The sequence below is a fragment of the Antrostomus carolinensis genome, unplaced genomic scaffold (genome assembly GCF_000700745.2).
Source record: "Antrostomus carolinensis isolate BGI_N321 unplaced genomic scaffold, ASM70074v2 scaffold25383, whole genome shotgun sequence".
In the NCBI taxonomy this organism is placed as follows: Eukaryota; Metazoa; Chordata; class Aves; order Caprimulgiformes; family Caprimulgidae; genus Antrostomus; species Antrostomus carolinensis.
In genome coordinates this window covers 5109-17856 of record NW_010307629.1, presented here as the reverse complement: position 1 = coordinate 17856, position 12748 = coordinate 5109, and the positions used below count along the sequence as shown (strand labels likewise).

The 12748-nt window shown below is 39.5% G+C and overlaps 1 protein-coding gene across 1 annotated transcript; it reads right to left on the bottom strand.

Annotated features, from left to right (window-relative positions):
* Positions 1–3143: 3143 nt before the first annotated feature.
* Positions 3144–12120, bottom strand: LOC104519474 (ras-like protein family member 11A-like). The gene is made up of 4 exons (XM_010165505.2): positions 11787–12120; positions 10319–10375; positions 7840–7922; positions 3144–3921 (listed from the first exon to the last, which is right to left on the bottom strand). Exons 1-4 carry the CDS (start codon positions 11929–11931, stop codon positions 3454–3456), a joined length of 753 nt encoding a protein of 250 aa, XP_010163807.1. The 5' UTR covers positions 11932–12120; the 3' UTR covers positions 3144–3453.
* Between the last annotated feature and the right edge of the window lie 628 nt (positions 12121–12748).

Sequence of the window (12748 nt, the reverse complement as noted above, 5' to 3'; positions counted from 1 at the left end):
CTGGAAACGTGTAAGAAATGCACCTAACAGAAGTACTGCAGAAAATAACCATTTACAAATATCTTCAATAACTGATAAACCAGTCTTGGTATTACTATAATCGTGCGTGGTGCCAACATGTCAGTAATACTTTGCTCAGTCAGTTCCTAACATAGCTTATAATTTAAGTAACTTTTCCCAACTTTTAATTACATTCTTGTGTAACACAACTCACTGTGCTTTGTGCATACCTTGAGGGAGGCGGTATGGTCTGGTAGTTGTTGTAAAGAGCTGGGAATTAATTACTACATGGGACACAGTTTTTGAGTTCCTCTCAAGTACTTGCTCAGCCGTGTAGCCTTGGGGCAAATCACTCAACTGCTCTGTGACCAAGTAAACCCAGCTGTAAACCATCTTGAAAAACAGATGGTACACAATATTTAAACTGCTTGGGAGAATGAAGAGGGAGGGGGGGAAAAAAGGGAATCCTACAGCTCACTGCTGTTGGTATTCCTTCCAGCAGAGTTAATCTGGACTGAGAGATTATAACTGAGAAGAGAATTTTCCTTGATATATAAAAAAACCCATCAACCCACTCTCAAATCTTTTTTTCCTTTTGATATCTTCTCTCTAGAGGCTTAATTTTGAACCTTCAGTAGATTACCTGTTTTTCCCTGGCAGCCTGCAGTTTCTAATTCAAGATCAGATTCTACATGACTAATCTTTGATATTTTCCATTATTATTTTTAGGCACTTAATTCTATAGCATTCTCTTCTCCCTGCTTTTCATGCTACCATTCTCCTTCCTCAGCCTTGCTTAGCTCCAGTGGCACAGCAGTGTGTTCTGGTGCTCAAGTACTGCACTGCTAATAAAAATGCTGAGCTCTATTGTCTTCTGTAGATGGTGTGTCCTGGCTTCAAACCAGTATCAAAGCTATTACAGGATTTGTATTGCTGGTCAATGAACAAAGGAAATACTATCCTCGAGTTTCTGTAGAAGAATAAATATTTACCACATGTTAGTGTTTAGGAGAAGACTTAAAATGTTTCAATATTTTTTGGCCATAGCTAAAATGTAGACTTTTTTTTTGCCACCAGTGCCGCAGGAATGTGGGAATACTTACTTATGCAGGAGTACACATGTAGGAATACTGGGTATACTTCCAAAAAAATATATATTTTTAGTCCAGTATAAACAAGGAACATTTAAAGACATGAGACATAATGGAGCCGTTTTATACGCTACTCAGGAAAGACCTTGCATGTTTTTATTAATCACTATCAAAAATAAAAGATTGACAGGTTTGAAATTTGTTGAACTTTCTTCCCAAATAAGAAAGAATTAGTAAGTTACAAATTTAACAAGCTGGAGCACCTAATTCTCTTAGGCTCTTATGAAAACAAATGTTGTCAGCAAATTGTCTTCAGCAAATTCAGCCCTTGTTATACAGTACTGAGATGGTAAAATATTTAATTGCTATTCAAAATTGGTGATCATTTTTCCAATGTAAACAATTTTCAGTTTGTGTGTCTCTCACGAACTGTTTGCTCTATTTCATGTTAGCAAATCAATCTTTAGATTTGATATTTGATCTATACTATTAGTAATTTAAAATACTGAAATTCTGTGCTAATAAATGCCATACCAAAGTGCCCGCAGCACTGCTCAAACATCAAATTGTTAATTAACCATAAGCTAAAGTAGAAATCCTCTGATAGTGTTCGAGTCCCTGTTTGGAAGATCTAACTTTCCTTTTCTCCTCCTCCTACCACTTGAAACTGATTTTTTTAAAAAGGGGTAGTTCTTTTGTGTGACAAAAAGAATTTTAAATTAACCAGAACACAAGACATTCTCAGATGACCAGCTGTGGACAATAATAAATAAAGCAGAAAGTGAGCTGTAGATAGTGCAAATCCAGGTGATAAGGAAAATCATGACTAGAGTTGTCCAATACAGGGACAAGAAAAATACAAAATACATTTTCAAGCCCTGAGCTATATAAATACTCATCAGACTCAATTTACATTTTTCTGCTGCTCATAATGAGTAAAAGGTTGATTTAGCTCAGTATTGCCAGCTGAAACTGCAGCTGGGAGCATTTCTCTATATCCATCAAACTAGGCTTTTCCCTTCTGTGTTCCTGAGTGTAAATCACCAAGCTTTACCTCATTTCATGGTCCTGTGAATTGCTCATATGGTCTGTTTGAAGAAAAAAATGTTGCATCATGACTTTTGCATGGTTCAGCCCAGTTTCTTTCCACTTTTAATGGGAACAGAACGATGGATGCTTCATGTTGTTGTTATTGCTATCATAAAACAGGCCAGCTCACAGGATACAGCTTCAAATCCTTTTGTGCGTGCTGAGACACAATGCAGTGAGATACTGCCAGTGAGATATGGATTGATAGACTGGTGATTTGGATGTTGCAAGGTAGTGAGTAAAGGCTGGACTTAAGGCAAATAACAAAATTATGCATTCCTGAAGCCAGAAATCTCAGGCATCATAAAACCTTTCCTTCTTAAAACAAAAAAAAATCTAATTAATTAAATTTACTTATGTGAAGGCCTTGTTTCTTTAAAATGGCATCTTGAACTTGAAATCTAACTATTTGGGGAAAAAAATGTTCAATAGTTTCAGGTCACCTCCTTGCTCTTGATTAATACAGTCCTTTTTTTTTTTTTTCAGGTTATAAACCACACTGCTCTATTTGTCCTTCTCTCATTGCCATGTAGGAAACCTACAGAAAAATTAGAAGTACACCATTGAGAAACTGACTACAAAATGCTGCTTACAAGTATGTATTTTGCCCATGTAATCACTTTCAGAAACACTCAACATGTGTTTAAAGAAAAATAATCTGAGAAAATAGAGATTTTGAAAAAATCTCCCTTTAAAGAGACACTGTAAGCTTGCGTATGAGCAAATCTCTCCCCAAGTTGCTAGGAACACTTTCTAAACTGCAATTTAAAAGCTTTCAATAACTACTTTTCACTATTTACGCTCTTCAATTACTTTTTGCCTTTATTTTCCAGTCTTGGGACTAGGTAAATCTGGTAAATTTTGATTGCTCAGTATAGCTCATGTCACTCTCCCCATGTCTTGCTGTAGCTCATTGCCTATGTTTGGGAATACAACCATCCACAAGAGAAGTCACTTCTCTTAAAAGTAGGTTTTAATTCTTTTCATTAATAAAATCCATATTTTAAGCCTAAACTATTTGACTATGTCCCTTTCAAAAACGAAATAACTTGGGACAATCTCTTTTTTAAATCACAGTTTCCAAATTCTTGCCCCAAAGAGCAAATTGTGTAAGTTCCTTTGCTGAATGAGCACAGGGTTTTTAAGGAAGATGTAAAGATACAATGAAGGAACCTCTCACACAGCCTGATTGCTGAATTTCAGCGATGCCCCTTATTACCAGCTTTTCTTGCCTTTTTTTCAGGGCTGTGGAAAAAAAATACTGTTGGCTACATCAAAGTGTAGTGGCGGATTTCCCTTTGGAAGTCAGAGCCTGTTTCAAACGTCTCTTTAAGTCCTGCATATTTGGAGACTTGGGTCGGACAAGGTGGAGGCCTCTTCGTTTCTCTCCATTGCAACTCCCAATCATCCTGCTGACCTCCTGGCAAAGCTGCTGGAAGGCTTCATGCACTCCCTCACAGTTCTCCCGGGCTGAGACTTCATAGTAAGTACCTCCCAGTTCACTGGCCAGCTGGAGTCCTTCTTTGGAGGACACCTGCCTGGCTCGCAGGAGGTCTCCTTTGTTTGCCATCAGAAGCAGAGGAATGTTAGCATTCGGGTGAATCTTGCGGATGTGCTGGTGTAGGGGACGGATGACTCGGTAGCTCTCATAGTCTGTGATGGAGTAAACAAAAACGAAGCCATCTGCCCAGTAGATTGAACGGTTTATCTGCTCTTGGCAGCATATACTGTCAGTGTCATCCTGCCGTCAAAACCAAGAGGTGTGAGATTAGAAAACTGAGAATAGGGAGCAGACAGAGCAAACAGTCATACAGCACTGAGCTTTGTTTTAATGTGTGGCTGTTTCTCAATTTACAGGCAGAAACCACTCTGACTGACAAGGTATGTATCAGAGACAGGAGAAACTTCCACTGTGTCAGTAACCTATTACAGGTAAGCAGTAATGTGGAGTGGAGAGGGGTCATTTGAAATGAGTTGAAAAGAACAGAGCAGCCAAAATACTGATACTGGAAAGTTTGTTCTGTATTCCATTGTACTAAAGAAATGTGACAGAAACCTGTGCTTTTATTGTGGATAAAATTGTGATGGGCATGGTAAGAGCATTATAAAATTCAGCAGGCTAGTCACACTGCTGCAAGTGAATAGTTGTCCCCCAAGATGGTTTTTTAGGGCTTTTTCTAATTCTGTATTCAATGTCTCCATGGACGGGGGTTCTCACTAACTCTGGTGAAGCCTGACAGGTTTTTCTGCAATGTAAGTCTCCAGATAGTCAGAGGCAAAGTTACTTAAAAAAGCAATTTGTTACAAATTTTTGTTACCACTTACTGGAACTGAAAATGAGGTGAAATCTCATTGCTCATTTGTAGAGCAGCAATCGGTTTATATTACTGTTTTGCTGGTCACACATTTGTTCAGTCCATCACGACTCCTACTCAGACAGCCATAACAATCACCAGCACTGGGAATATAAAACTGAATACAATATTGTGGGACTTGAAAAGAGACCAGCTCACTTTTCAAGATGAAGCTATTTTCAGCTAATCCTCTACTCTTTGTTTTCCATGCTGGCGTGTAACCCAACCAGATAGGGAGATCACTGCTGCAGTTACTGCCAGTATGCTTGGTTTGTAAGAATATTAACAGGCTTTCTGGAAATTTGTAATTTCTTTCATATCCAGCAAGGCATTATGCATATTCAGGATTCAGCTCTTGATGAAGCTGGTAGGAATTAGAAGGTTTTGTGTATTGTAGGGGGAGTTCAACATCATGAATCCAGAGCCAAAACTTTATTATTACTAAATTCTATTCAAGAAATCTTCAACTTCAGTAAGACTATTAGAACATATGTTCCATTATCTATTTATCTATAGAATATATATCTGCCATTCACATTCATTTTAACAGAATTTGTGTTTGCCCAGCAATCTCCCAAAACAGATCACTTTTATTTAGACACCTAAATATGAATTACAAAGCCTAACTTCAGGAAGCAGAAGTGGAAAAGAATGAGTAAAACTGATCAATTATTTTATGGTAAATCAGACAGTAAAAAACGGACTACCAACAAAGCTCTTCTGTGAGAAGAAGGAAGCAGAATTTCTGAAGGCTCAGAGTATGAATTAGGCTTACAGCTTTCAACAGGAGTTCTGCTAACTAACTGCTCTTTGTAAAAAATTCAATATTGCCCATAGAGACACTGGCTCATCATACCTAGTCAGTCTTTGCCCTTGCCAGCTCATAGTAACACTAACTCCTGTTAGCAGTAAAACTGTTTAACAGATGCTCTTATCACTCCTCTCCGTCCCCAAAACCTTCAAACCCAAAAACCCAACAGAGTTGCACACAGAATGAAGAGGGATCCTCACTAGCAGCCTTGTTTAAAAGGTTAATAAGAGTGAATTCAAGCCAGGACAGGGCAGACTGTGGGAAGAAGGGCAGTTGGCACTGTTGGTGTCTGGGTTGTATCCAATCTGTAGATAATTAGCCACCCTTCATGTCCTGCTAGCCTCTTTTCACCAGCAAACTCCTTTCATTGAGAAAAAGAACTAATTGCTCTGGCAAGCGTTTGAAAATGTTTTTGGAGAAGGTTTACATTCAGAGAGCCCTAATGAGCTGAAATTCTCAGTTACCCCAGCTAGGCCCACCCAGTAGTGAGATGGATGGATAATCCCCAACGGAATGCTTTATTCAGGAAAATCAAAGGCTAATGGGCTACTTTTTAAATGGAAATCTCTGTTCCAGAATGAATTTTGAAACACACAGTCATTTGCCATGTATAGACCAAGCAGCAATGAATCACCTAAGAAAACCAGTTATCTGTTTGCTTCTGTTTCTCTTTTAAACATTAACATTTCCAGTGTGGCTAGAATCCCTGAGAGATTCCACATGACTTCCTCCTGAAACACTGTACTCAGCCTGCAGAGTGCAACGAACTCTTTTCCTTAAGAATTTTAACAGAAAATCCAACCTATTCTCAGTCTTAACAAGTCCTGTTCAGGAACAGTCCCTTCAAATGATTTCAGATACATCACTTGATGCAAACAGAGATAAAGGCTAAGATAAGCACGTCTGTGGGAACTGTTGAAACAGTCCAGACCTTTGATTGGGACAAAGAAAATGAAACTCCTTCCTAACTAATTAAAATTGTTTCTGACTAACAAACTTCAGCTGCTGGCATTACTAATTTTTGTGGAGCTCTGGCTACAGTCGCAGAACTTTAGGTCACAGTCTTAACTAAGACAGAGAAACCAGAAAATTAACATATATCTGGTGTGAAAGAGGGAATTAAATTCATTTACTCCCTCCTTTCTCCATGGGATAGAGAGGGGATTCCCTTTGTTAAGTGTTTATCATGCAGACCCAATTATGCCTAATCACCACCAACAGCTTCTCTTTCCAGGTCCTCTCTGAGCAAGCTGGCATAGGGCCTTTGTACTATTAAGGCCCACTTGAATATTTGGAGGACTTCCATAGCAGCTTTTGTTTGCTTTTTAGTGTCCAGAGTAAATGAGGAGTCCTCTCCTCTGCTCTGCACACCCCCAGCAGGAGCAGAGAGTGTGGAACTTTGACAAAGATTTCTGCTTAGATCTGCTTCCAGCTATCAGAGAAAATAGAAGCTGAGGCTGTGAGAGCTTTGCTTATCATGTTCTGTAAGCTCAGGATGGAACAGTTGTACAGCACAGAAATGAACCCATGCACACATGGGTCTGTGCAGACAAAATACGGTATATAAAGCTGTCTGGGGCTAGCCTGAAAGAGGATGAGAGAAGGTGGTGTTCCCATCCAGACTTGTATTTGGTCAAGTCAAAGCTTAGACTGAGGTTAAGACCAAACCTAGAAGTTTACGTTTGATGGTGACAAGAGGATACCTAATTTTATCATGAAATCTCAGCTATTCTGTAGGAATTATTACTCTCATGAGATTTCCACCATTCATGTAAAAACAAATTTCATTTAATCTCCTGCTGCTTTGACACTACTTGCATCCTCTTGTTCTACACGTGAAGCAAAAAACCCCACATCTTACTCTTAGTTAGATTCTGCTTGGAAAAATATTTCTAGAAACAAGTTCCTAGTCAAATATTAAATCTAGAATATCTAAAACACTAATAGAAAGAGGGGTGTAGATAAATGCTAACACCTTAAAAATCAGGAATAAATAAAATATTTTTTTTAAAAGTAAGGAAAGTACACTAGTTGTAAATGACAACTGCTATGAGGCCTGGCCCCTTGGAAAGAAACACCTTTCTAGAGAAGAGAGATTCTGGGTGTGTAGAAAGGTCTAAGCTGAGCCATCTGGGTCTCTAGGCAGGTGAGTTTTCTGCCATGCAGGGACAGAAACCATTTGACAGGAAATAAAACAATCAAGGAGTTGGCAGAAGTGAGCCAGACTATTGTTTTACTGCTCTTTAGGCTTACGATGCAGTAAGGTGTTTGAAATAGATTTGTTTTAATTCTGACTTACTGTTAAAGGAACCTGATTTAACGTCTTCAAGGGCTCATTTTGGTGGGGCTTAAGGTACCCCTGTTAGTCTTAATTTGTGTTTGAGCCCAGGTGTATTTCTTGCTAAGTGGATTTATTTATAGATGGAAGTGCTGGCAACAAACAAGAGACAGTAACTGTGCTGTAAAATACCAATTCACCGAGCAGATGTTTTACCTCCAATGAAACAAAGGGAGTATCCTGCACCTGTAGAGAGATCTGCTCCCCATCTATGGTGAACTTTCTTGAATACAAAGCACCTGGTGGAAAAGTAAGATCATTAGAGTCAGTGACTGTAACAAAGAAGGAGTACATAAAGGCAAAATGGAACTGTTGAAATTCAGATTTTTGAGGCTTATGATATACAGCTGTGTATAGAAAAGTAAATGGCACCAGAGTAGTTGTGTGGCTGTTTACTGAAATGGTTTTGTATTTGCTATGTGGCCGGATGTTTTGAATGTATACCTAGGATGGTATCTGGGAAAGGTGGCAATTTGTACTGAATCAAATAGTCCAAGTGGGTGTATAAATCTCATTCAGGTTTTCAATCCATATTGTTAACTTTCTAAAATGGACTGTATATATTTTTAGTCTCAAACCAGGATATCTAGGTGTTGTCTGTAAAAGGAATGAGCTGTTGCTTATTGCATTTTTCTGAAAGTTTTTTAAAAAGGAAAGTATTCTTGTTTTGGAAACAGAGTAAGCGACTGTAAACAAAACACCTAGATGCACTTCGGGGTTTGTGTGACTTTAGTCAGAGTTTGGTTGGAACCCCCAAAGACTGAACACTTTGAATCTGACTTCTGGTTAATCTGAATGACACATATTCAGGGACAAGTGCTAGTTCAAAACATCTAGGACTGATCCAGTTGTAATCAAACCATCACTAATCTGGGCTTGAACTTTATTTTGTTACTGGCATGTGGGTTAAGTGACAATGAAAACTGAAGTTTTGATCTTACAAACTATCCATGGTTGTGATAAGGACAGCTTCAGAGATTGATGTCATCATTGTTTTACTTTAGAACTTAGTACAAGTCACATGGATATGTCAAGAAATGCTATATCCACAGCTGTTGTGGACAGCCTTTCAGTCTTGTCCAAATACAATTGTCATTGCTGCATGTAAAACAATGCACTTTGTCTCAAATGTAGAGAAACCTCATCTGTTGGAGAGTAAGGAATTCAGATTAACAAGGAGGTCAGTTAGTGACAGTAGTGCCATCGCTTCTGAAAATCATCTTTGGTTCAAGGAAACAGGTGGTTTTACTCCAGTGGAAAAGAGTCTGAGCTCAGAGAAACATTTACAATATAAAGAAATTTAGTATGGCAAAGTTTTCTGCATCTGAATCCAACATTATCATATTACGTTTTAATGCTGACTCTGTGAGGTGATATAGCCTTTCTGGGATTTTTTTTTTTTTTTTTTTGAAAACACATCAGATTTCAAGCTTAAAAGATGTTACTGTTTTATGGGAAGGTACGGCACCCCTGCACCAAGACCAGACAACATATTATTCCTACTCTGTAATGCACTGCAGAAAAAAAGAGCAGGTACTTCCGGACACCGACTGTGCTCTGCCTTCTACCCAACTGGAGGAGAAGCATGGTTGAATGATCACAAATACACTGCCACCTGTTTCCTATTTCTGGCATATTTGTTTCTTCTACAGCATGGCTGTTGGGCTGGTAGCTTAATGAGAAAAGCATGTGGTTCTCAGCAACGTCTCTGGCAGCAATCCATCGCAAAGCTCAGAAGTCTAACTTGATGTACAGTCTCCCGTAGAAGAGATGGAGGAAAAGAAAGAGAAATAGCATAGCCAACCATCAAGGTTACTTAGGGTCAGTGAGAGGGAGCTGTAAGGAGGAGCTTTCAGACTGTATTTCATCAGACAGGCAGAGATCAAAGGGGTCTTGTACTGCCATCTCCTTTCCTAACTCAGCTTTCTAAATTCAGCATCTCCAAAGTGAAGCCAACCACTGCTTTGAGTCCCATCCTTCTTCATCCAAAAACTGTGAGATGGCCTACGTGTGGGATGTGCTAGTAGGTATGAGCACAGTGTACATAGATCCTTTCTACAACACTGGCCAATACAGTTGTCATCTTCTTGGAACAGAGGCTGTGAATTAAACAGTTCACATGAACCCATCCTCTGAGGTGTCAGTCAGGATTAAAAGAAATGCAGTAGAAGCAATTTGCATGGTCACTTTGCTTGCCTTATGGAAAGACTTCAATTTGGAAGTCTTCCTTGTCATAAAAGCCACTGAAAAAAAAGGGGAAAATTCTGAACTGCCTTTTACGCACTTTGGAATTCCTCTGGCTTCCCTGGGGTTGCAGAGAGAGCAGCGTCAAGTTTCCGTGGTTTAGTCGACATGCAAGTTGTTCTTTGAGTCTGCATTTTAGTATAGGTATGTCCCCAAGCAAACCTTTTACTCTGATCCTTTTCCATCATGTTGGAAAAAAAAAAAAAAAGCTAAAAGGATCATAAATAATGAGCCTTTGATTTATAGCTTTCATAGCTTGAGGCTATTAACTGAAAATATGTACCTTGTGGACATCTAGCACTGCTGGGCTTTCCTGTAATATGCACCAGTCACAAAACAGAGAAGATTCCTTTCAAGCTATCTGCAGTACTGCAGTAGAAAGCAGACTCACCAGTATTGGCTTCATAGTCTCCAATAAATCTCTTTGTGAGAAAGCGCACAACCAGGGCTGTAAAACAATGGAGAAAATATGGGTCTTTAACGTGAACCAAGATCAATCTTTGCAGAACACATGTAAGATCTTACTGGAAGAGTTAGCAGAATATGAAACCAAGTTAATCTCTGAACTGCTCACATATTATTCTGCAGATGCTTCTCTCAACACTCACAGAAAAAGATCTGGGGCTAGGCTGTGATACCTAATGCGGAGATTTTTTGCAGCTTCTATTGGAAATTACCCCTTGGATTCAGTGTAGGATAGGGAGGTTTGTTTGTTGTGATTGCAGGTAAAACAATCTGTCCTTTGGTTTGAAACAATTTAGAAAAAGAGTAACAAGCCAGTAAACGGAAACTAATCTAAATACCACATTTAAGACCTCTGTGTCATATAAGAAGTGAGGCTGGTGGATGTAATGGTTCTTGCCAGCCTTAAAAACCCTCAGTCCTTCTCATGAAACCCATTAGTGATATTTAATCACATCCAGCAAACACGCTGCATGTGCTCTGCACACATGGGTCGTGTTGCAGTGCCCTGTCCCGAACCTGCAGTGCTTTCTTACACTGCTGGATTAGAACATTTTGCTTTTTCTCCATCACTTCATAACATTTTAAATCCTGTCATGGCAACAGTAACTTGTATTCCTGTAGTGCTTTCATCTCAGCAGATTTCTAATCATTTGCAAAACCACTTAGTTAATAGCGAAATAAAAGTTTTTATTCTGCAAACAACTGTATGATAGATTTCACTGAAAATAATATTTCTTACAGTAGATACTTGGTCAGCTTTTTAGTACCCTTAAATGATATTAACTGTGCATCTGTCTTCAACAAACTACTTTAAAATAATATGAAAATGTGGATGCTTCAAATCCAAAACAATCAAACATTTTACTGAGTGCTGGGGAACCTCAGATATAGTAAAACAGATCTGGCCTTAATAATTTCTGAAACAACAAGCCATATATTCAAAAGCAATAGTGCTTGCTTTACCCTCTTTTCTTCTGCTCTCCTGTGGAGAAGAATACAGGAAAACACATCTTGTACGTTGTTATTTGTCTGCAGAGCATAATATCTTTATAACAGGAGAATGAAAAGCACTGGTCCCATTTTTGGGGTGTGGAAATTTAGACAGGGTTATATCATTTGCACAAGACTAGGTAGAATCATCTGTGAATACAGTGCTCCCAACACAGTGCCCTCTCCTTTTAACTGCTACCTTGCCTTGGCTTCTCACACAGACTGACAACAAATCTGCCTCACAAATTATTCAGTGCATTAAAAAAAATAAAAAATAAATAGTAACTTAAAATGTCCCAGCTGCCACAGTTAAGAGTTTTCACAGCCTTGGGTCTATCTGAGCTGCAAATGAGCTCGTAAGTACAGCAGCAAGAAAAAGCATGGAACTACACCTGTGGACTTACCTGTCTTGCCAACGCTACTGCCACCCAGTACCACGAGCTTGATGATTTTGTTGGGCACACAGTCTAATACTGGATACTCTGGTATGGGGAGCAAGACAAAGTTAGTAGAATACTGTGACATAGTATCCTGAGAGATGAGACGCATGCCAGAAATGAGAGCTGTTCAACTCCAGGAGGAGTTGGGGGAGAAAAGAAGGAAAACAGCTTCCCAGCGTCTGTTCTTGGCTGTATATCCTTGGATAGAGAAGCCTTCTCATTTCATTTAAGTAGCTTGCCTGAGGAATGTTCGAATGACTGGCCTCCTCTTCCCGATGCCCCTGCTCAGACACAGCAACTTCGGAAAGCAGAAGGAAACTTTTTGATCAGCCCCCGTGAAAACTGACTCCTCCATTCCCCAGCCAATCACAAGTGAAACCATGACATTCCTCCAGCCGGGCACCGCGCGTGTGCCTCCATCAACCACGCTCACTCCCTGCTTTATCTCTCCCCGCTGCCTGTTTTATGTGCTGTCCCTTGGCTCTTTGCTAAAATGAGATTCTTCTGTTTTACAGTCATCACAGTAGCATTTTCAGTGAGAAACAGTCACCCCCATGCGCTGCTCTAATTCCACTTTGAATAATCCCGTTCTGCTTGTCTAGTTTCTTTGCATTTTCAATTGGCTCCAACTCCATGCTCTGTTGTTTTCCCCGTCCTATTGTGTCCTGCAGTTGGGCCCCCTCAGAGTGCTGAAGCTGATGGGACACTCCTCTTCAGGAAAACAAACACATTTTTTTGCCCCCAACAGTTTTCAGGCAGCTGTGGGTTGTTCCAAAATACAAGCTCACATATGTATCCTCCAGGATACATTTGATCTGCTGGTTTATACGTGTTGTTAGTCTTAACAGCCCGCTGGAATGTGGGTTAGCATTGGGTTGGGACACTGCAGTTTCTCCAAACATGGAAAAGTAAATTTAGGGCTGGGG

What these genes read in the sequence shown, in the direction of transcription:
- LOC104519474 (XM_010165505.2), bottom strand. Translation starts at nt 11,931, where the DNA reads ATGCGTCTCATCTCTCAGGATACTATGTCACAGTATTCTACTAACTTT. An exon ending in CAGTAGCGTTGGCAAGACAG is followed by an intron (nt 10,376 to 11,786) that starts GTAAGTCCACAG and finishes ATTGTTTTACAG; the next exon opens with CCCTGGTTGTGCGCTTTCTC. An exon ending in CTCCCTTTGTTTCATTGGAG is followed by an intron (nt 3,922 to 7,839) that starts GTAAAACATCTG and finishes TTTTGACGGCAG; the next exon opens with GATGACACTGACAGTATATG.